The sequence below is a fragment of the Propithecus coquereli genome, unplaced genomic scaffold (genome assembly GCF_000956105.1).
Source record: "Propithecus coquereli isolate 6110/MARCELLA unplaced genomic scaffold, Pcoq_1.0 Scaffold25, whole genome shotgun sequence".
Taxonomy (NCBI): domain Eukaryota; kingdom Metazoa; phylum Chordata; class Mammalia; order Primates; family Indriidae; genus Propithecus; species Propithecus coquereli.
The window spans coordinates 8593805-8619096 of record NW_012148063.1 but is presented as its reverse complement, the minus strand read 5'-3'; the positions used below and the strand labels follow the sequence as shown (position 1 = coordinate 8619096).

The 25292-nt window shown below is 38.3% G+C and overlaps 1 protein-coding gene across 1 annotated transcript in view; it reads right to left on the bottom strand.

Moving 5' to 3' along the window:
* Positions 1-25292, bottom strand: part of MAP3K4 (mitogen-activated protein kinase kinase kinase 4) — a 141328-nt gene that overhangs the window by 16746 nt on the left and 99290 nt on the right. The window contains exons 5-16 of the mRNA XM_012646841.1: positions 24479-24625; positions 18079-18236; positions 14743-14859; positions 13198-13297; positions 13009-13092; positions 11743-12009; positions 10349-10498; positions 8234-8395; positions 7600-7733; positions 6677-6755; positions 5839-5917; positions 2660-2756 (exon numbers count right to left, since the gene is read on the bottom strand). Of these exons, the coding sequence (XP_012502295.1) occupies positions 2660-2756; positions 5839-5917; positions 6677-6755; positions 7600-7733; positions 8234-8395; positions 10349-10498; positions 11743-12009; positions 13009-13092; positions 13198-13297; positions 14743-14859; positions 18079-18236; positions 24479-24625 (1574 nt within the window). The remainder of the gene's footprint in view (positions 1-2659; positions 2757-5838; positions 5918-6676; positions 6756-7599; positions 7734-8233; positions 8396-10348; positions 10499-11742; positions 12010-13008; positions 13093-13197; positions 13298-14742; positions 14860-18078; positions 18237-24478; positions 24626-25292) is intronic.

Genomic DNA, 25292 nt, shown 5'->3' with positions numbered 1-25292 from the left:
CAGGCTCACCGTGAAGGTGCTGAGGCTCGAAGTCAAATCAAGTGTGTGCAAGGCCTGAATGCAGAAGGGGTCTAATAGCCAGCCCAGCCACCTATTCAAGAGGCTTTGCTCTTCTCGACCCACCACCACATACACAGTCAAAAAGTAAAAAAAAAAGCTTGGATCCTCTGTGGAAAAATGGCCTTCAATATAGCATACTGTGATGCTATTAAAATTCCTAAACATCAAGGATTGTCCAAATATGTCCAAATTTAAGAGGAATACCTATGAAACGCTATTCATAACATGCTAAAAAACTGCTCATGCAAGGTGTAAGACTAAATTGCATGAAAAGGCCAACTGCAGGCATTTAATTCTTATCCTAAAATACACTTAATGTATCACACTACCACTTATAAATGCCTTAAACCATAGTTCATTAACATTTAAAAAAGTGGGAAGTCACTTCCCATCGTCTAGTTCTGGAGTAATCTCTTGTGAAGATGGACACAGCAGGTGTGGGAACCAGGAGCCAGAGTCTGGTCAATTTTCTCAGCTGTGTCTGCATTTTAGGCCAGACTTCCCTGAAGTCTTTATTGTGTGAATAACAAAGGTAGTTTCAGTAGCCCCCACACAGGGATATGAAAGCGTAGGTGAAAACATTTGCCATGAGATGCTCAAAACATACAGAGCATAAATGGAAATTTGTTCAATGTTGTTAATGTTTTTTAGTTGACTGCGTAAGCTGTCAAATACTTTGATATTTTTAGGTTATAGGCATTTATCACTAAAAATTAGGAATATTATTTTAACAATTGAGAAGACCGAAAGTGCAGAAATTCTAGACTGTTATTAAATAAGTCTAAAAACATTTTAGTCTATTTTAAAATCTAAAGCTAGATGTCATCTTCCTGCCAACTTCCAAACTAATATTTTCTCCTAAGAACTGAACACAGAGCACTGAGTCCCATCACAATTTTACCTTTTTTGATCAGATCACCCCCAACCCAAATAGTCTTGACTACATTGCCTTCCTTATTGGAAGATGAGAATACTGACAGTGTTTCTTCTACTCAGATACAAGGTGAAATTAAAAAAGATCAAAAGTCCTTTCTCCATTAAGTATATGAGAACTTGATGAATTTCTCTGCCAAAAAACTAGAATGGAAAAAACTACAAGACCCTCCTTACTTACACAAAAGACTTAATGTAAGAGACTTAAATTTTTCCGGAACTTGCCAAATGTCTGGCAGTTCTCTCTGGCAAAGATCTATTCTTCATGACATACAAATCCCATGCACTCATTTTTCCAATCTTAAAAACTACTTCTAATCAACCATTATTCAAAATTAGGAAATCCAGTTAGAAAATTGATCTTCCAAAAAAAAAAAAAAAAATCACCACCTAACCAGACCATCTTTGAACTGCCTTGTGACTCCTCAGGAAAGGCTCTGTTAGCCAAAATTCTCACATTCCCTTCTATTGTGGGCCAGGTTCTTTCTTCTGATATTCCTTCCATGGAGTTATTATCGGCAAAGGATCTGGTTATTTTGGCTAATATTAGCTCCAAAGAAATATTAACATCAGGCAAATGATCTATTTGTGCTGGTCAATGCCAGAGCCCTGGGGCTGAGATAACCCACTGAAGGCCCTGAGCACCACTCACAGCCCACAGGAAAGCAGCCCACTTGGACCCTGCAACATGCCCTAAGGCTCAGGTCACTATGGAAGAGCACATGAGGGGAGGCAGGGGACGTGACGCTGATGGAGTGAGACTACCTGGTATCATGGGCACTGCTGATGGGTTTGGGCGACACAGAGTCACCGCCAGAAGGGCTGGGGCGACCAGCGGCGGCAGCAGCAGTAGCAGCAGCAGGGCCGCTGTGGCTCCGTGCATCCGAGGGCACGCTCCGGGTGCTAAGGGGAGGAGAAAAGGGCATGGACTTGCAATTAAAAATAAAATATGGCAAGGAAGTGAAAAATATTTAAAAATATAAAACACAAATTGTTCTTTGACATTCAAGGCTAAGTGTAAAAAAGAAAAAACTAATTTCAAAGATTTTTAAAAAATAATTCTGGTCCTTACCTAGCAAATACCATCAAATAAAATTAACTTTTAAAAAGTGATTACACAGGGTAGAGAAGATGCTCACTACCTCAAGATGCAGAAATGCCACCACATTCAAGGAAATTATTGTGAATATACTACAGTTTCTAAACTCACTTTAGTGTTTAAGTTGCTTCACAATTACATATAAACATGAAAGTCAAGACTGGATAGGTCATTCCAGTTTATTTCCACTTTTAAAGTGGTATTTAGTATTGTTTTTCAAATGTTTATTATGCTATGCACACTCAAATTTGCTTTCCTAATGTAATTTTTCAAAGAAATAAAAGGAAAGAAGTACTCCAAAACTGGAAAGCATTTAGTAGCTCGAGGTTACAAATAAGCTGAGAAATGAAGTTATCTTGAAAGGTAAAGGTCTGTTTTAAATTTGCATGTCTTTTCTTTTGCAACTAAGGCTTCAAGATAACACAAATAAGAGCTTTTAAAAGTGTATGAACAAGAACAGAGAATGAATATTTAGCTCTCAGAGCAAGCACCCAGTAGTTTCAAGAGTAAGAGCATGCACATCAGAGAAGGCTGCATAAAGCAAATGACTAGATGAGCACCAAATACCTGAATCCCTCTGGAGTTGGGATAATTAGATGTGGGTTAGGAGGGTCACTATGACATCGAGGTACCTTCACAGGACGGGGGCTGTTCCGATGAATAGCTGCCAGTGAAAATGGCAATAAATGCAACTTGTTAAAATGGTCCATAGAAAACTGCGAAACCAAGCAACTAATAAATATATTAATAGAATGTCATTTAATTTTGCCAGTGACCAAAAATAAGTTTATATAAGTAAAAAATCGTATTACATATACAAATGTCACGGAAAATGTCACCTTTTAAAAGTTAATAAAGCTATATTACACATTCAAATCTTTCCCCATCAAAAACATTTTTTAAATCCTGGAGTGAAATGTACATAATGTATGCTAAACAAATGATTTAACCAATTGTATAGATAAATGAAAATGTGGCTTATTTGGCATATTCCTAATAAAAAGGAGTCTTTATGTTATCTACGCTTTAAAAAGATTTTAGTCAGTGGCAACGCATTGACAGGTCCTGCATTTAGGATTATTGTTATTTTCTTGGGTACATGGAGTTTTATTTAATTCCTTTAAACCAATCCAGGCGGATGGGGCACAATTATTTGGGTTATTTTTCTTTTCAGAGTATGTTTTCTTCTCTTTGTCTTTTAAATATGCTGGTAAAGGTAAATATGGATACAATTTTAAATGAACTTTAAAACTAGGTAAAATTTAACAATTTAAAACGAGAAATCTTCTCTAGTGATTACAAAAATGCTGACAATTCCACTTTCCCAATATCTAAATGTAAATAGCAATAGATGACTTATATTTTGTATATTTCTCCCTAACATGTTTTTCTCTACTTTTAAAAATCTGTTTTACTTTTAACAATCTCCTTAGTTTTTTTTTAAATATTTTCATTTCATGGTAGTAATTTTAGGCTATGCATGTTTTATCCTAAATGGAAATCCTCTTTCTTCATGGTCTTGTTTGTTTCCTATTAATAATAATATAGATGAGAGACAGAAATACCCAAAGTACCCAAAATGGAGACATCTGAAGTTCCCTTGCAAAATTCACAAAACAAAAATCAAGGAGTTATTCACACAAAATTCAGGGAAACTGTGTCTTCGGTTCGTTATCTGAGCTATCACAATGCCAAATGGAAGAAATTCAATAGTAACAAAAGTAAAAAGAAAAAAAAAAACAAAAAACAAAAATGATTAGGTGAGAATGATGTCTTTAATTCAGCACAAATACTGGGAACTATAGAGTCAAAAATTACTACAAAATTTTCCCATGAAGCTATAAAGACATTCTGTTTATTGGTGAACATTATAGAGATGTTTTTCAAGGCCCAAAGTCTCATCAAGAAATGATCCATCATGGCCACAATGTGGCTAACAAAAAGAATGATTTAGATCTATACCTGTTGACATGCTGAAAGTTCTACAATTGTCAGAGACAAAAAGCAAGAGATTAGTATCTAAAATGACCCAATTTTTGTACAGTAAATGACAGGAAAAAAACCTGCTCTTTATATGCTTGTGGGATTAAATGAGCATACAGAAAGGTATGATAGAATGCATTTATGTAATTACATGCCTACACAGAAAATACAGAAGGTTACATTCCAGATTGTTATCATTTGTTACGTGCTTAGAGCAAAGGGAAAAAAGTAACAACAACAGAATGACAGTTGATGTGGTCTCATTTTCATTAATTTCTCTTGTAAGAAAAAAACACAAAACCAAATGATGACCGCTGTTCTATACGCAATACCAGAGTTTACAAAACATTATTACCTTATTTAATCCTTATTAGCATCCAATTTTAAGCATTAAAAGAGGAACCTCAATGACGTTAAATGAGAAGCCCTAAGTCAACTGCTGATGGGCAGTCTGACTCTGAGTTCAATTCCACCATCCCACGGTGGCTGAGAGGACAAAAGACAACCTGAGTCTACATGTAGAGAATGCTATGAATTAACTGTCCCACAGGCACAGAAAGCTTACTGACTCAGATATTACCAGTGAGTACCTCTGGATTATGGGAGCATTTTTTCTTTGTAGTAATTTTTTTCTACATTGAAATTTTTTCTAAATGTACATCTTCCACATTTTTCTATATAGTTTTTCTACAATGAAAATGGTTCCTTATGCAATAACATTTTAAAGAAGTAATTTTTATTGAATCATTGATCATGTATTCTTACAGAAATATTTTAAGAGATCAGAAAATAAAAATCTCTTCATGATAATATGCTTAAGCAAAATTTTGATAAGAATGCAGCATGCTTTATATAAAATGGTCAAATAGTTCTATAAATAACTTTCATTTTTTCCTAATAGCCTTGGAAGGAAAAAGAGTTGTATAAACTGAGTGAATTTTAAAGATAAAAAACAAACAATTAAAATGAGTGTTCTTACTAAATTTTCTATAGCTTGCAAGTACCCTTTAAGAAATATAGTTGGTGTTCAATAATTTATCATTTAATGAATTATTTTTTGTAATTTAAATTGCATCAGATCTCTAGGTTACATATAAATACAGTTTTGTTTTATTTACAAACTATCTCAAGAATGGCATAAGACAGCCTTTTCTTGATACATATTTTGGTTTTAAAATTTCAATATACACTGTAAAACTGTACATTATTCAACATACACTGTAAAACTACATTAACTGTAATTGAAAATTGTAATTAATGTATATTGTAGCATAACTTGATTTTTAAAAGTAAAACCAAATCAGAATTGACTGCGGTTAGTGAGGAAATGAGAACTTAGAGAAGCTGTGGAGAAAACAGATGGGCCTCCCCTTCAAACCGTGAGGAAGAAGCAGCAGATAAAATGTCCTCGCCCCCTACAGCAGGGTAGGCTCCTGCTACTTGCAGACAACTACCTCTTCCAGCCTGTCCTTCCCATAAGAAAAGATTTTAAGGAAGAGAATAGAATGGTAATGTTAGTGTAGGAAAAAAAAATTGTAGTTTAACACTGCTGGCTAGTATGGAATAACTTATGTTGGCATTTTAATCTTCCTGTCAGGTTTAGAAAGATTACTGTGGAGTTCTCTATATATGCATGAACCTCATTTCTGTCACTTTCAATGTCATTTTCCTGAATAGTCTTAAAACACCTCTTACACCATTTTAAATGACTGCAATCACAAGACCAGTATGTTCCAGGAGAAATGCTGTAACAGCCGTCTTACCAAGGTACAAACCTGTAACAGGACTGTGTGGTTTTCCTATGACATGGCCAATGCATTCATTCATCAAGGCTTGTAAACTCTAGAAACCAAAGGAAAATGGCAATGGAGAAGAGAAAGGATGTGTACTCTTCTTAATTATACTAGTAACACAAATTAGGTTTTCGGTATATTTTAGAAAACATGCTACCGTAAGTAAATATTTTCAAAACTAGGCTAAAAGAAAATAGGTATAAACATAAATTAAACATAAACTATATACAATTTAAAATAATGGTAGCACACAATTTTATTTGTATAAATAAAAGCAAATTAGCAATTTCCTACAATGCAATAATGGGCATAAGCAAAGAACTTTTCATGTAATCATTTCTACTATTGGGAGAATAAAATGAATGAATGAACATTTTGAACAACATCTCTTTGATCTGATGGAATTCATCAGACTGACAGTGATAATATTTAACACGAACATTATGCTCTCAAATGATGCACACTGAAGTGAAATAGCTAATCCTTGTTCTCTTCACTAAACTGCCAAAAAGCAGTAACTACAATGGAGTTTATAAAATACAAAACTAACAAACATTTAAGAGATGCCAGGGTTTACAAACAACTAGACATTGACTTAGAACACTATTGTTACAAGAAGAAAAGAGCACTGAGTATCTTACTATGCTATTAAGAGTGCTTTAACTTCTCAGCATTATCATTACAATTACTATTTAATAAAAAAAAATTAAGAACCACTATTATAATATATATAAAAAACATACACAACCAGGAAATAGAGAGTGATCAACCTGTTTTTAAATGTAAAAAACTTTAGGATACTCCATACCAAGAAGTCATCTTCTGGTAAAGCTGAAATGAAGGCAGGTTCAATTGCTTGTAGAAAATCAAATCCTTGAGTTGCCCACCTGTTATGTGAAAAAGTTCAATAGTCACAAAACAACCAAGAAAATGCTACAGCAGTTCTCAACTGTATCTAATTGGGAAATTATTACCTAGAACAAAACATATTTTTCTGTCTGTATATAGATACCTGAGTTGAGAAAGTTTATAGTGTGACCTTTTGGGAAAGAAGGATAAGGGTTTCTTTTAATTTAATTTGATTTTTAAGCAAATGGGAAGCATGGAAGATTTTAGATGAAATGGGTGCCATTTGTAATTCAACAATTATTTGAGTTGTGTAAAATAAAGTTCCTATTTGTAGTTACAGGTGTAACAAGTGTGTATTTTCTCTCACTTGGAGTAACGGTTTAACGGCTTTAAAAAAGTGCCCCATAATGTCCCTTCATTATGAACTACAGAACACCCAGCTACTTTTCACACAGTCATGATACTTTAATAACTCTGTTTACTTAGTGGAACTCCTCTTGAGTCTCACAGACGATTTACACACTTCCCCCTGCAAATTCCAAAATGGTTTCTTAATAAACAAACTGGTTACCAAATTGTTTTCCATTTATACCAAGTCCTAGATTTCATGAGGGAGGAAAAAAATAAGCAATCGGGAAGACTTGTCCAGGAGAACATGAACTCCCTTAAAGATATCTCAGCTTGGAACAAATTATTTAATAAATGTTTTTCCAAGAGTTACGGGGTTTTCTGTGTATATATTTTCATGTAAAAAACTGTTCACCAAAGAGTTCAGAAAGCTCCCTTTTGTGTCATCTGCTCAAAAATCCCACATAACATGCACGAACAAAGGGCTGCCAACCCCACATGACTCATTCAGGAAGTATCCTACTTGGTTGTTACCTGGGCCTTGTACCTCTACCACTCTCACACTTAGTCAGGACGTAATTCATCCATTTCCGGGCGAAGCTTATATATTTGTCTCCTATCTTCTGCCTGAACTCTCCAGACATCAGACGAACAACTTCTTTATGATACTGTAAGAAGATTTCATGTACATAAAAATTAAGAAGAAAACAACCATTATAGTAATACTGACACACTATAATGCATGTCTAAAATGTCATTTTCTGAAAACAAAAAGTGAAATACAATTAAAAGTAAATATTAAGATTTATATTAATACATTTCGAACAGTATGAACAATTATATAAAGTATAGTGTCCCAAAATGCAGTTTCATAAATGTTCTACTAAGTTTAAATTAAGAATGTACTTTTAGGATATTAAGTATCTCTTAACGTTTTAAGATGTAAGCAGGTAACTGTTGGCACAAAATAAAACATGGGCAGCTATCTGACAGTTTAAAAGTAAACTAACACTTTGATATCCAGCAGCAGTATAAGATGACATTCTTGACTAAGCTGTGATTACAATTAATATCAGATTTACCGTAAAAGATTCATAATACTTTCTGTAGGTAAGTTACCAAGCAACTACTAAACTGTACTACATGTTTCCTCTTATTTTGAACTTACCTCAAACCCAAAATTGTACGCCTGAATCATTGCTTCTCGATAGTACTGTTGCAATGTGACAGATTCGGATTCATCAACTTCTGCATCAAATTCCGACGTAAACATGTGGTCCACTCGGTCAATGGCATTGCTTATTCTGTTGCACAGCTCTAATGCATCATTCTGAAGAGTGCCAAACCATGATTAATCCAAAACAAAGCGAATCACACAATACTTATTGCATTTTAAAGACATTTACCATTGCAATACATTTCAGCCACATTTAGTTATCAAAATGACCGAATATAGAGATTTTTCATTTTTATTTGTATTAGACATTCTTTAACATCTTATGAAATACAAGAGAACAAATCCATTTGAAATGATAATATCTGATTCTAATCTAGTCTTGGAATAGATGCTTATGTCTTCAATATTTTTGTATATTAACCTACCTGTTGCTTTTCCTCTCCAGATGGTAGCTCAAGCGTAAGTATGGTTTCAATCCCACAGAGTGAAAAAACCCATGTTTCTAAATGGCCTCCACAATGTCATCAAATCACACTGTCCTTCTTATTCCATGGTTACTGTCTCACCAGGGGGTTCTCAACTGGGGCTGATTTTGCCCTCTCCCATGTCTGGAGACATTGTCTCGAGATATTTTTGATTGTCAAAACTTGGAAGAAGGGTAGAATCTAATGGCATCTGGTGCCAGGTGGAGGACAGAGATGCTGCTCAACATCACACAATGCACAGGACAGAACCCACAACAAAGAATTAGTGGCCCAAATGTCCACAGCGCTGAGGCTGAGAAGCCCTGCCTGGGCTCCAGCTTTTGTTACCTCTCTCAGCAACACCACAGTTGCTCCAAATTGGTCTCCCTTTCCACCCGACCTTAATCGCACATGTGCACACACAGTCTCCATCAAGCAACACCCTACATATTGTTACAAAACATTCTTCCAAAATCTTCAACATCCTGAGGCTTAAATAAAACCTGACATCTCTCAACAATCTGATTTTCATCCTCCTTATTTTACCAGTCTTATCTCTTACTGCTTTCCATTGTATACATCAAGACACAGCCAAATTAGACCATGTGATATTCAGTGAGCACACTCATAATCTCGATCCATGGACATCAACATTCAAATGTTCCTTTTGTCAGTTCCTTCTCAATTTGCATCTTTTGAACTTCCCAAACTGAAATGCTACTATAGTACAATTCTCAGAGGCTATCAGGAGACTCTAATTTTTCTGTCCTCTGTACTTTAGTGTGACAATTCAGGGCATTAGGGCTATAAATTCCATAAACTCAAGAATAGTCAATATTTTACATAATCTTGCCCTCTCCAGAGTTCACTGGCTTAAGCTAAAAGAAAAAAGTCCCCTGCTCTGGTAATAGGGTGGGATTATAATCTATAAGCAAGATAAGATAAATAGTTAATAAATGTTTATAGATAAATAAGACAAATCATATTAACAGAAGAAAAACAAATGTTTATCAAATGACTTATAATTTCAGAAAGTGCTGCTTTTGTGACTGAGAAGACATAATTTATGGCCTGTGGAAAACTGTGGATGAGACTGAGACTGATAAATGGCAAACAAAATAGAAAGTAGTGAAAACAGAAAACAATGGGGAAAGAAGGCAAGGCTCTGACTTGTCACAAACTTTGAAAAGCATTCGTGCCTGTCTAAAACTGGTTTTTCCTAGTATAGTTAATTTGGCTGAATTATTTGTTAAAATAATAAATCTTTCAGATTACGCATTACTAACATGACATAGCTCTGGCAACTGTTAAAGGAGAAAGAAATTTACACTGGAAATGAAGAGACCTGAATTCCAATCTCAGGTTTGCTGCTAACCAGCCACGTGACCATTAGGAAGTCACATAACTGCTCAATTTTCTAACTTCTCCAAATCTAAATTACTACAGTTCAAAGAAAGATCCAGGAATTTTTAGTTTAGACATGAAAAAAATGTGTACTGGGGAGAAGCAGAATGGGGCAGAGCAATTTAAGAGCTCAAGTTCCTTGAAAGATACTACATTACACAGCATGACACCCTGATTCTTCCACAGCATTAATCCAAAGGGAAACAGATTCGCTAAGGCAGAGGGAATGGCGCAATACCTTTAGCTGCTGCAAAGCTTTGGCGATGACTGGCTGACTGGACGTCTGCTCTTGGCACAGAGTCATAAGTCCCTCGATGGACTGCTGGAAAGCTTTTCTCTGAATGGTGAGATGGGCAGACTGCATGACAACCAGTAAAAGATTATCCACCTGGGAGGAAAATCAAATATAGGGCATAAAAACAAACCCAGTTACTGTTTTCCCATTCCAGTCCAACATCTGTCCAAAAATAATGCCAGCCTCAGGGCTACCAGGCCAACAACCATCTGACCAGAAAGTCATTTTCAAGCAAAGCTGCTCCCACAGAGCAACAACTGCAGTGGGCCCTGACCTCTGGGATCTTCAGCATAGTGAGGAAGAATCCCACAGGAAAATGTGGGAATGACATCTTTGAAATATCCTAGAACTCCAAGTAGTGCAATGCTGGTGGTGCAGTGTGTGAGAGTGTGGGAGAGTGGGTGTATGTGGGTGTGGACGTGGGTATGTTGGAGCAGCAAGGGAAGACAGAATAGTCAGGAGTAAGAGTAGAACCAAATGAGGACCCTCATATGAAACATTAAGAAATCAAGACTTTTATTACTTTTATTCTTTAAGAGATAGAGTGTCATTGCAGTACTTTGAGTAGATCTGTGATGTGGTCAGATGTATGTATTACAAAAACAAATACAGAATTGGAGGGAAGGGAAGGTGAAGCTGGAAGCAGTGAAACCGGAAGTAAGAAACTGCAATAGTAGTTCAGGGAAGGGATGGTGAAGTCCTGACCGTGGCAATGCTCTGGGGATGCAGGGAAAGGGTCATTTACTGGAAATGCTTCTGCCCTGCCAGGGGTCGTGGTTAACTGGAAGGGTGGGAGTTTGAACAGATACTAACCGTCACATTTCTGGTTTAAACAAGTGCATGGACACAGCACGATTCACTGAGACAGGGAATATAAGAGCAGATTTGTCGGGGTGGAGAGAGACAGCAGGCCAGTATGCTCACGAGGTACATGTGCACGTTCGCCATCACTGCCCCAAAGCTGAACACGAGCAACACGAGTAGGCTTTTCACAGTTTTAGTTAACGAGTTACATAATTTCTTTTGGATCACAGCTCTACAGAGCTAACTACATGACTTAGCTAAGGAAAGGTATAAATAAAAGATGATTTCAAATATTCCAGTATAATTTAATATACTTAATAGAATTTGATGGACCATTTTGGTACAAATTATGTTGCAAAATTACCTATTAAAACATTGAAGCACATTTTGGGTAAGTATATACTTGAGATTACTTGGGCAGTTAATCAATCATTCATGAGCTGCTAGCAATCCATTTTTCCTAAAAGTATTTTAAGTAATACTGCTGAAAGGTTGGGGTGGGAGAGCTGGAGTGGGAACGGGAGTGGACGTACCTGCATGCTTCTCAGGGTGTCAACAGTCTCCACCTGAGGCACAATTTTGACAGGCTGTGCTTCCCACGTGGCCCAGCTATCCTCTGAATCACGGGCTCGATCACTCTGCTTGGTTAGAAGTAGGTAGGCATCGATGAACACGTCATCTGACTCTTTTGAACAGTCCTTTCCTGCAGCTGCATTGAGTAACTGCAAAATAATATTCTTCTCCTCAGCAAGAGTGTCTGGAACAAACATTTGCAAGTTTTCTAACCCAGGAATTTGTACCTAGAAAAGACATAATCCAAAATCTTAAATTAAGGAACAGTGCACATTAGAGAAATACATTATTTAAAAAAACAACTAGAAAAAGACAAGCAGGTTTGGGGAAGGAGATGTGGGAAAGGCATGAATCAGAGCAGCGAGGAGCACTGCAAGCAGCTCAGTTCAGTGTGACCGAGTGAGAGGGAGGCCCTTATGGAGTATCTCCCATTATACGGCATCCCTCTAGCTGTTTCATTCTCAACCACAAAGAAAATACTCTTTGGGGGAGGAAAGTGAGTCTGAAATAACCTCGATCGATGCTAGTTTGCAATGCTTATAGAAAGTCACCTGACTTGGAAAAAGGCAAAAACTGTTAACACAGATTCACTAGTTATTCTGGGGCAGGGTAGGGTGATCCTAAAAACTTTCTTAAAGATCATTTTAACAAGCAATACACATGATGATATTGTACAGGTCACGCATCTCGCCCTAGATATGTGAGTGGGGTAAAACTGTGGGCTTGGGACAAAATTTCCAGTGATGACATCATACACAGATTCTAAAGGTGCTAAAATCTCAAGCAACTTTAAAGTAGAGTAAAGATGATTGCTCAAAAAGTGGCTCTAGTGATGAACCAGACACTGATGTCAAAGATTCACTATAAAACCTCTGAATTACCTTAGGAAGTATGAGGGTATGAAACAAAACCATTGTCTAAAATCAATATTATCTTTTTATATACATTATGTTAAATATATATGTGTAGCTAAATTAATTAATTAAACAATACGAGTAAATATTTGATTAACTTGTCTGCTTTCTTAAGCCAAGTTAGTGAGTATGAAAAAGTTCATTTTTCTAATTATTTCACTGAGAATTATGTGACAATCTTACAACTGGGGTAAAAGTATAGCCTCTACAGCTTAAAATATTCACTATCTGGACTTTCAAGAAAAAATCTGCCTGTTTTAGAATAAAGTAGGAAAAGTAGAATATTTCAATTACATCCCCTAAAATACTTACTTTAACATACTGTTTTGATTTCAGAACATCCAAGAGATCTCTAACTGGGGCTGAAAGTATGAATTCTGCTGCTATTTCCAGGTCCTAGGATCACAGTTACAAAGAAACTTCTTTAGGGTTAGCTTTTTTAAAAAGTAAGATAAAAGAAAAATAAGAAAAGATAATAATTAATCAGGGTTGTAAACTCACCTTTCTCAACATTTTAGCAAATCCTAGTGCTTTTGAGGCTCTTTCTCTGGCTTCATGAAAGAGCTCCTTCAGTGCTCGGCTGATCTCTATAACAGACCTCCTGCCAAGAGGATTGAAGTCCAGTTAGAACACATTAGGGAATACCGCAGGGTTACAAGAGGCATTCAACAATAAAGAGGAAGCAAATTCCAAGTCACAGTTATAAACACAGACTGCAGATTTTTTAAATGGGAACAAGCAATTATTAAGCATGTATTCAAAATATTCAGAAGCTTGCTCCTGAGAGTTTTGCAGAAAATACTTGTATCCTTTAAATATATGTAGGGCACATTTAATAACCTTCAAATAACAGAAAGCTCAATTTTCTAAAGATTTCATTATAATAATTTCTTCAAGTTTGAGATAAGTTCTTGACCTCCAGCTCATAATCTAATTTAAAAGATATGGTAAATATTTAACAACTGGTTCCCCCTAAAATATTGTCTTAGGGGGTACATGCCAATTTCTGTGGTGTAAATACTCCCAATCACAACTGATTTCAAGGTAGCAGGATGACACCACAGAACGATGACTTGGGAAGAGATGCATATAGTCAATTCTCTCACCAGGACTGTTGGCTCCAGCACCCGCTGTGAAAAAACCCCCCTTTTGACCCATCCTGAGTAAACAATTAGAGTATCATAAGAGCCATTCTCTAGTTCATTATCTTAATTCTTGCATTTTCATTTGTATTTTAAAACCACCATGCTAGCTCTTAAAACTGCACGACCTACAAAGTGATTCATTCCATTTCTCAGTTATTCACTATTTTCCCAGGTAAGAATCTATGTGGGGACTTCTTTCTTTAATGTTGGCATAAAAACAAATGTATTTTTCATCAAACCTTGGGCGGTGAGAGAAAATATTTTAGCTCTGGACAAGTCAGTTCTATCTGAGCATTTACTAAGGTTGAATCATAAGACATTGCTGATTAGATGGCCACAGAGTGGCTACGTGGCTAATACATATGCCACAAAAAATAGCAATTTCAACATAAATACTATGTACATAGAACTGGAGGACATTAACTGATGAGTAAGCCATGGTTTCATTAAGTTCAATAAAAGGAATAAGCTAAGTATAAAAATAAAAATGTATCAAATGTCATTAAAATATATTGATGGACCACTACACAGGTTTTAAAGGACAGAAACATAATATTAAAGACATCCCAGAAAATGTAAATGAATAAAATTCTATTCATTTTTAGTCAATTTTATCCCTTTCTCTAAAGGCACTATTATGCTTAATAAATTCTAAGTTCACTTTCAAAAAAAATTTCACAAAAAACCGTAACTAAGAGGTCACATGAAAAGACAAGACAGCAATAAATAAATCCTTTTAGGTCTATTGCCCAAACTCTTCCAGTCCAACACAATTAGGTTTGAACAAGGTCTGGTAAATATTTAACTGGTTCCCCCCAAAATATTGTCATTCTAGGCTCATCACCAAGGGTAACACTACATGAGATAAGAAATGGAAGAGGAAAGAAAGTACCACTCCAACCTTATTTCATCTGAAGCACTGCTGTCATCAGCACTGGTCCAAAATTCAGCACAGCTCTCCTGTAAGCCAAATTCTAGAAAACTTCCTGTAGATTTCAGCAGCATTCCTGCAATGTCACTAAGGGAACAAAAATAATAAAAATAAAACAGAGAAGAAAAATTGTCCTCACTCATATCCTAATTCTCGAATGAGGAACTGAAAAGCTCAGCTACTGCTTCAATAGTTTAAAAATCAATGAGAATTTTTTCTAATATAAAATTGTGATTAATGTGAAAAAGGAGAAATCTGGATTATGGCATGTATATAACTTTGTTTTATTACCACATATTTCATAATAAACCTTAAAATCTTGTATTCACAGTAGCTACGTGATTATTATACAAATGTTATTTCAATCTTAAATGTTCAAAATGGTATAAAATGGCCTTAAATGAAATAAGTGATAGGGAAAAAAGTGAATTTCTCAAAAGCAACTGTTTTAAAAAATTTCCCTCGCATTAGCTTTTTATAGTCAGTAAACAAGAAACACTATGTAGCTGATCCTTCTCACTGAATACACAATTCTAAATACTAGTGTTAAAATGTATACCCAAGTGTATAAAATAAATCTAAATGAATGTAGTCAAATCCAACAACAGTTTATTCACCTCCATGATGTGCAAGGAAAAGACCTATGACCTAGTAAAAGAGCAGGTAAATATTAATATATAACCAGGATCAGAGTTGGTACAAAGAAAGTGCTAGGGTTGTTGTCAGAGGAGAAAGATCAAACCGGCTGAAGGCACAGTCTCAAGGCCAGAAAGCCCTGCAACGGGCCTTGTAGGCAAATGCAGAATTTTAACAGGTAGAACAATGGTGGGAAGAGGGGACCTGTCTGTCAGGAATACAATGAAGGAGGGGGAAAGAAAGTTCAGGAAGAGCAATAAATATAATTAAAAGTAATAAAGATATGTCAAGCAAGTGGCATGTCTGTGAAAAAAGAACCTGGCCAATTGGAAAGGAGTGGAGGCTTTTTATGCCACAAAGGGAGGTGAAGTAAGGCCAGGAGAGTAAACTGGAGCCATGCTGGGGGGCCTTGATGGCGTGCTAATTAGTGTGGTATCTCGCAGGCAAAGAGTGTAGGCCTTGAAATACCTGAGTGGGAAAGGGACCTGATTAGAAACACGCTTTTAAGAAGAAGACTATACAAAGATATCCAGGATGGACTTATCCAACAAATACTGGGTGCCTAGTATGTGCTAAGTAGCAGTGAACGAAAGAGACAAAAGCCCTCTAGTAAATGGAAAAAAACGATAAATACAACCAAAAAAATATATTTTATTTCAGATATTAGTAAGTGCTATGGAGAGAAAAAATAGGGGGGAAAAACTCAAGAGTGCTTGTGGGTAGGAATTTCAATTTTAAATATACTGAGAAGGTAACATTTGGACAAAGACCCAAAGGAAGCGGGGAAATGAATCATGAAAATAACTAGGGGACGAGCAGGCCACGTAGAGGGACCTGCACGTGCAGCGGCCTTGCGGCGGGAACACGCCCAGGCCGTGAGAAACGGTAAGGAAACCACCGTGGCTGCGGAGCAAGCACAGCAGAGTCTGGCAGGAGAACAGAGACTTGATGAGACGTCAGACATGCCAGGCCTCACAGGCCACCGTTTAGGCACTCTCACTTTTATACTGAGTAAGACAGGGAGCAGCTGGAGTATTGAGAGAAGATGGTCTGACATACATTCTAAAAAGATCACTCTGGCTACGATGTTGAGAGTAAACTACAGGAGACTGGGCAGAAGCAGGGAGACTGCTTAGAGAGCCACGGTGATGATATGCGTGAGCACTGACAAGCTCGGAAGAGTGGTAGCGGGCAGTGCTCGGTGGGCAGAGGGCAGATTCTGGATGTATCCTGAAGGGACAGCCGAAAGGACTCGAGTAGCATGTGTGACAAAGAAAGAAGTCAGGGTTCATTTCAATGTTGATTGAACTGGGAGAAATAGTATATAAAGCAGAAGCTGCTGCTCTAAAACAACAGATAAAACGCAACAGTGTCCGTAACTAGAAGTGGGCAGTCCGCAAGGTGCAGTAAAAAAGCCCTGGGAGCTTCTCCAAACGAGGATCACGAAGGCCATGGCCAGGGACTGCACTCTAGGGAGCTTGGAGAACCAGCAAAAGATAAAAACACAAGAGACTAACGGGAGGAAGTGAGGGTACAGTAAAATTACTGACATGAATTTATAGTGAAACTCAACAGTAACCTTTAAAAATTTTGCTTCGACAAAGCTTGACAGGCTGGAAACAGAAAATGTAAACAGAAAGAATTGTAGGCAAAGCAGAATTAATGAAAATTAAGAGAAGAGAGATGTTAAAAATGGCAATGAATGCATTTTTAAAGCATTATTTTAAAAGGACAGTCAGCCTGGGGATCACAGCCTGAAGGCCTGGGAGAGTTATGAGATAAGAGCAAGTCCCCTGCTCACCCAAAACAAAAAGAGAGGATCTAAAAAGAACTGGAAACTGGGGCAGAGAAGTAGATACAGGATTCTGAGATACGGGGTAGGAGACACAGATGGGTGAGTTGCTGACGTCTCACGGAACGCATACGAAGGCAGGGTAAGAACATCTGGGCTGGGTATGAAAGACCAGATGAAAAGACGAAGGAAGAGATAAAATGGCTGAGAGACAGGTGGGAGCAGGTAGCACTGACAGAAGCAGCAGAACCGGGAGCACAGGACAACACCGGTCCTCATGGAACCGAAGCAAGGCTGAGGGGCAGTGGCCACCAGGAAAGGCCACAGAAATACACCCTGTGCTCAACAGCTAGGGGCCTGCACTCAGGAAAAGACATTCGTTTCCTAGAACAGACACACCAGTGGTCGCACTCTCTTCCCCACGATTATCCCCAAATAGTGACAGTAAAATCACGTACTTCATAAGTGCCGAGTGTCCCCATCCAGCCGGTTACACACAGGTGTATTCTACTCTTAAAGGACTTAGATTCTCCTCCGTATTAAAATCAAACAAGTGAGAAGGTTTATTCTAAGGCAGGATTTCTCAAGGTCAAAATCAACACATTGAGTGGAAAATTCTGTTGTGGGGCTGCCCAGTGCATTGTGGGGTACTCCAGCAGCACCCCTGCCCTCTATCCACTAGATGGCCAGCATCTCCCAGTCACGACAATCAAGCGTCTCCAGATAGTGCCAAAAGTCCTCCAGGGGCCCATACGAGATGTAAAAAATTGTAATTTCCAGGTAACTAAACATTCGGACGCGTGGAAGAGAATTGACAAGGAAACTGGGAGTGAGAGTGAGGAAGGAAGGAAGCCAGACTCGGGCGCAAGGATTCCTACCAGAAGAGCTTTCCGGCCTGTGCTTCTCCTCCCCGTATGTAGTGAGTTATTTCTTTGGTGAAATTCCATTCTTCTTCTAACAGATTTTTTAAACTATGGGATGCTTGAGGTAATTGCTGTAGCATTTGGATCCAGCTTCTCATGTAATCAAAATATACCTTAAAATACAAAAATGCAAAGGGAGATACTTGAGAGTAGAATTCAGCAACTCACAACTTTCACCTATTAAAACAAAAGCTATAAATCAGAAGGGCAAGACGGAAGAGAGTTAAAAGCATGCAACACCGAGAGGATTCTTCACCATTGTTAGCAAATGTCTAAATGAGGATTTCTGAAAAAATTACAAAACTTGACTCCTCAGGAATTTGACACTATTCACAACCCCTTCAAATTCCTAAGAAAATAACTAAAATGTTCACAGTGTATAGAAAAGTACAACAAAGGAAAAAAATTGAAACCCTAGCACCTAGAAATTTTCATTATGAATATTCTGTGAACATCATTCCTTTAAGAGGTCAGGATCTTTACCTGTTTAATTATTTAGTTTAGCTTGAGACGGTATCTTACGTGCTGAGAGGAGGAAATGAACACACTTCTTCCCACCGCCCTTTCCTGATCCAGAATTCTGTGATATAATTTTTTCAAGGTTCATGACATACAAATTATGATCTATAACCAAAATACCCAGTTGTTCTGAAGTGCGGTAATGCCCACCCCAAGTCTGTCACAACAGCCTTCCCATTCCTAACTCTCATTCTGAGTTATCTGCTGGTTAGCAGGGTTTCACTATCAGTTTTTCTTGACAGGTCTACAATGGCTCTATTACAAAACATCACTGCCTATGGACTCTCTCAGTTAAACGGTAACTTGACTGGGGAGAAAATACTGAGTCACACATTCCCTTCTACACCAGTGTGATGTTAGCGTGAGGAAACGATGCCAACCTGAGCACCCCCTGCCACCGCTCTCCCACATCCTAACGGTGCCTGCACTTAGGGTTTTGCACTCAGATGTTTATAGGATTCTTTCTCTATCCTTTGATTTCAGTTTTTTCACCAGGCTACACCTTAGAGTTCATAGTTTGGAATGATTTTTTTTTCTGAGATCCCATGGTAACTTTCCATAGGCAAATTTCAAGTCTTTTCTTTATTTCAAGAAAAATTTCTTCTGTTGTAGCTTTGAATGCATCTGGGCCCTCCACCCTCCAGGCTGTGCGCTGTGACTCTGCAGTCCTGGGTCGTACACAAGAGCTGCATGCGTGGAACCTGCCATTCACGGATCTACCATCATGCTCCACAAACGAAACAAGTCTTTTCCACAGCAGGCCCAGAGCTGCCCCTCTTCTCGGAGTGTCCCCCATCTCCTTGGCCCCTTGAAAGCTGGCTCTCCCTGGGCCAGCACTTCTCCTTTAAGACCCTCTCAAGGGGCAACTATTTATCTTTCTGCATGCTCCAGGGCTGCAAAGGGCCGGCACCCTCTTATTTCCCACCGCTCCTTTCAAGCCACTATTCGACACATTCTTATTTAAAATTCAAAACAAAAAGCCCCCGCGCTTTAAGATTCATGCATTGACCCATTGACCGTACCATCAACCCCCTCTTCACACTGTCATCTACTCTCATCACCTCACCTTCAAGCGCTGGCCTCTGACTGACAACCCTCCCTCCAGCTCAGGCTCAGCCATTGTGCCATGTGACCTAGAGCCATGTGCATGGCCACCCCCCACCACTGCTGCTTAGTCCCCTGACTGCCCCATTCCCACTTCCTTACAGGGCTCCATCCTGGGTCCCGTCATTACCAGAACTGCTCCAACCCCCAAATCACCGATGCAAATACCCCGATGCTAAAGCTGCCTCTGCTCCTTCCAGTTGATCTGTTCAACCACTACCATCACAACTGTTTTCTTCACCTTATCTGAAATGCCCGCTAATTCCTGATCTAATTCCTCATCTTTCTCCAACTCACGGCCCCCTTCCTTTGTTCTCTTTACTCCTGATTCAGTTTGGATCCATGGGCTTGTCCTTTCAACAGCACTCCTGTCAGTATGCTGAAGTCCCTGTGACCCCTCACTGCCTTTTCATCTCACCTGTCCATCAAGACCCCAAAGCCAGCTGGAGCCCAACTATCCCATTCCTCAAGCCCATACTCAGGAAGCTAGGGACATCAGAAAGTCACCTGATGGGAGGAATCACTGTTCTACACAATCATGTCACCAACCACATGGCATACATTTCTGGTAATAGTATTTATATTTTTACTCAGCTCATTTTCCTTCTCTCTCTATAACCACTAGTTTGAAACTTTCCCATTTTTCTCAAACCGCCAATATTCACCCTCACCCATTCTCAGATGATCTCACCTCTCTTTGGAAAAAAAAAAATAGAAGTCATTTGATATAAACTCTCTCATCTTCCTGATACCAAAAATGGAAACCAACACACTGTTACATACTCTCCCCCTTCCCTTCTTTACAGTAGAGGAACCACTGTTCCTCCTAATCCCAGTAGTTGTGTTTTCAGTTTGAGACCCAGGAGGAACTGTCCTCTTCCCTCTTCCCTCTCCCCTCTCTCTCTCTCTCTCACACACTCTTCCATCTCTTTCCCTTAACAAAGTCAGTCTCAAAGGCTTTCAAATTGTCTCAGGCCAATTTAAAAGCCCCTCACTGGACTTGTCACCTTCACTATTCGCCCAGCTGCACGAGCAGGACACCCAGCACTCACTCTCAATACTTCTCCCATTTCTAATCCATCATTGAGTCCTGCCAATTTCACCTCCTAAATTTCTTTTGAATCCTTACACTTCTTTCCGAACGTGACACCACTCTAATCCAAGGACGAGCATATGTACTACAGCAATAGCCTCGAACTGAGGCCTTCTCACATCTGCTCTGCTTCCCTCCAGCCTGTTCTCCAAACTGCAGCCAGAATCACCCCTTCACAGGGCTTTCCTTGGAAGCTTTATTCCTGCCATGCTCCTTCCTAACAGAGTTTCTCTCTGCTGCCTTCTGTCAAAAAAGTGTTTCTTTCAATCTTTTTAATTAAAAAGCAAAGAGGTTAAAAAATATTCTAACAAATTATCACTCAGAATGAACAAATGTTAAGATTTTGTCATATTTGCCTTAGATATTTTTTCAGTAAGAAATAAGATACCAGAAAGTTAATTTCTTTTTGTTTCTCTCTTCACTTTTATCTCTTTCCTCCTTCCCCAGAGACAATTACCACGAATTTAGTATGCTTCCTTCTAGTTTATATGCTTTTTAAAACAATCTGTTATTACATAAATTACAATATACAAAGTACAATTTTTGTCTAAGCTTTGCATAGCTGGATTATAATACAGATAAGCTTCAGATAAACTCCAGTGCCCCTTCCTCAAAGAAGCTTTCTCCAACATCCACACAAACTCAAATCTTCCCATTACAGTCCACAAAAGACCTGTGCCTTTCCTTTGTGGCACTTTTCAGTTGCAATTTTGTTTGTATGACTACACAAAGGCCATTTCCTCACCATTCTTGAATTCTAAGAGGAGTTTATGCTCATCATTACATCCGAAGTACCCTGCGTGACACCTGCCTGGCACACAGTAGATACCCAATAATTAATCGGCAGAATGAAAAATTAAATCTTTTCTGCTCCTTTGCTCTTTATTCTGCAGAAACACTAATTGTGCATACATGGGCTCTCTCTTGTGTGTCTTCTACAACTATCAAATCTTGTCATCATTTTCATATTTTCATTCTTTTAAAATTCTTTTTAATGTGTTTTCCTTAAGCCTATCACATATTCCTACATCACATATTAGTATGTGTATTGTCTGGGTTACTTTTGAGGCCAGGGACCAGGGAAATGAGCTAATTCACAGCTTTAGTTTGGGTTTGATGCCTCAAACACTCTCCGAGTTATTTCCTTTATTTCTTTTGGCCTGTATATCTAAGCGCCTCAGTTTTTCAAGTACAATGAACAAGGTAACACAAAGTAAAGCCCCCTAAGTCACAGACTTCCTGCATCATATCTTGCTAATCGCTGCTTTCCCTCCCCCTTCTAGCAGAGCTCCCATTCGGTAGGCTTCCTTGGCTGACAGGTTAAGCTGCAGGGAGTAGGGTCTCTACTGATACTGTCTGTCGCGCAGATCTTCAGTGAACAACAGATCTCCGCAGGGACATGCTCTGCTTCTCTCACGGCTATTCATATGCCTAGATATGATGGTTCTAGTTAATTCCTGGATGGGCTCTCCAGGTCTAAGGTGGAAAAGTATTTAGAGCTTGTGTCCACTCTCATTTTACTCTACATTTCAAGGCAAATAATTCTAACATTCTTTTCGTTTTTGGAAAGTGCGGAGGAACTGATACGATGGCCAATTACCTCCTTTTCTGAACATGGAATTTTTTTCTTTGCTGTTTTTGGTGAGTTTCGAGAGAATGATGTTGTGGTAAACATAGTATGTTTGCCTATCCAATACTCAGTCTCTCCTTCCTTCCTAATAGAAACACTGATTTTGTTTGGGCTCCCCAGTTCTCAAAACACGCCCCCGCTCTGATCCTTCTAGCACACACCACGGCAAAGTTTAAAACCAGTGATAATTTCTAGTGTTTTCACCTGTGAGATTAGAGATTATGCCTCATGCAGATAATTGATAGCAAAGCCAAAACTAAACTCTAAGCATTTCTAAGACTAGCTAGCTGGGAATGCTGGTAATTCACTTAACCTAGGCATTCGCTATAGCACAGGTACACCAAGGGTGCGGAAACTGGCTGTCCGGGAAGGTAGTTCACCTGCCTGATGCACCTCATCCTGCTCCTCCCGACTGACAGGACATTTTGTCTTTTTAAACTTCTGATTTAATCATCCATAGAAAGAAAAAAATGATTTGTTTATTGCTTTTTACCATAACTTTTCAATGATAAAGACTTTTTTTGACATAACAAATACATAGTATTTCAAAATGCAACCATTTTATACACTCTGGTCTTTTATGTATTTTCCCCAATTAGAAAATAATTTCAAACTCATTAAAATTATTTCTCACAATATGCCGGATCTGATAAGTCCCATTCCAAGCCACATTATTCCTTCTCTACTTCTATAATATTGATACTATAGAGGCCAGAAAGCTCAATATTTGAATTCGCTTCCATAACATTGATGAGGCCATGCAACAAGTCTGGTCAATAAGATGGAGGAAAAATCTGCTGGGTGCAGCTTCCAGGAGAGCTCATACTGTTCTCATGAAACAGTCTGGAGTTAGCTGGCACGGTTCTTTTCCCCTTTTCTTCCAGTCTAGAAAGTGAGGCGGGTATATGGAGGTGCTGTAAACATCTTGAGGCAGGACACAGTGAATGTTAAGCAAGGATGAAAGCACCGCCAAAACAATATGCCCACAAGCATGTAGCTTTCTATATTACTTCCTTGGCCTGCCACATTATGTACTCGTCTAAGCACAGACCCTAATGGAACTAACGTGTACTTACTATACATTAACATGCTACCAGACATTATGGACAACAAAAGAATTTCACGTTATAGCCCCTGGCTCATAAAGCTTTGAGTGTAATTAGGGAAAGCTGAGAACAGAGTCTCTGTTTAAATGTTAAATAGTACAGTTCTAATTATAACTGCTAAAAAAGTTCAAAGAAAGTACAGATAAATGTGGGCTAAAGGTTAAAACTGTCAGATTAAGCTTCTAGAGAAAAACAAAACCAGAAAGTAAGTCTTAAATGGGCAGATAAGTAGGGACATTTTTAACAGGAAAGAACATGAACAACAGTACAGCAGTTAGAAAGCAGAGGGCAAGCACGATGCATGTAAGACAAGCGGGGCTCTCCCTTCAGGAATAAATGAAAATAGGTCTACTCCTGCCAAATCAAACTATTTACAAGTCCTCCAATGTGCCAGCTTCCTTGACTAACCCTTGACTCCTCTTTACGATTCAGCTTCCTCACGGTAAGCACCTCCTGGCTGTCCCGGGCTCGTTCAGGTGCCCCAGCTCAACACCCTTCTCCCCTAGCACTTAGCGTTTGGGGGTAGAAGTATCCACCAAGTCCAGTTCCTACTCGACTATGAGTTTCTTGTCATGTTTCACTATTCCCAGAGCTATGCAAGGTCCCTAGAACATTCCAGGTATCATAAAAATGGCTGATGACAGATGGTTCAATAAAATAGGATCAGATTTTGATTCCATTTCTGGGCCATTCTGCTATAAGATAAACTATCCTACAATCAGCAAATGAACAAGGTTAACATTTGTCAAAAATTCCAACTTAAAAACCATTGAGAATTTTTAGAATGTGGGTTTAGGAAGAACAGGTATAATCTAATACCAGATGGAAAGACTCAGGTTCAAGATCACCACACATACACACACACACACAATTTATAAGGAATTCTTCCCCCCTGTTCCTGACCATCAGCATTTTATGCAGATCTTCTTCAAAAGCATCAATGTTGCAGTCAGTCTTCTCCAAGTCCTCTAGAACCTCCTGCAGCATGAATAGGTAGTACTGTTTCATCAGAAGGCCACCTTTCAGGACCTCTTTACACTCTCTCACCAGCTGCAAAAGAACAGACACAGGTTCCATCAGTTATATATCCTGAGCAGATTATTGGTCAGTTTCACACCTCTCTACTTAAATCCTCAAAAAACTAAGAAAGAAAACAAAATAATGAAAATAAAAGGATTTAATATCACAGCATGAATACACAGAGAAAATAGCACATAGGCAGCTACAGCTTTGCTAAAATATATTCTGCAAATTTATACAGAAAATAAATTCCACAACATAAGGTTAATTTTTCTACTAATTTACATTATAACACAAGTGATACGAGAGGAAAAAAATATCCTAATGAAACTGGTAAATTTCAACCAAAAACATAGTAAAGATTCAAATGTACTTACACAGCACAGAGTATAAGGTGGCCTTTGCGATAATTTAGCATAGTTTACTTCTGCTGATGTGGCCTAGTCTACCATCAAAAAACTCTAACAATAGCAAAAACAAGCAAATAAACCTAACATTAATCTAATGACATTAGATAGAAGTCAAGGAAAAAACTAAGCAAAAGGATGGGAAAATTTGCAATATACGGGCCTGGTAAGCAACATATCAAAAAATGAAGGAGACTGAACTGAGACAACCCAGAAAGCCCTTCCCATTTCTAAAAGGCTGGGACATGACCCCTTCACAGTGGCGTCAGCAGGGACTGTGGTATGAGATC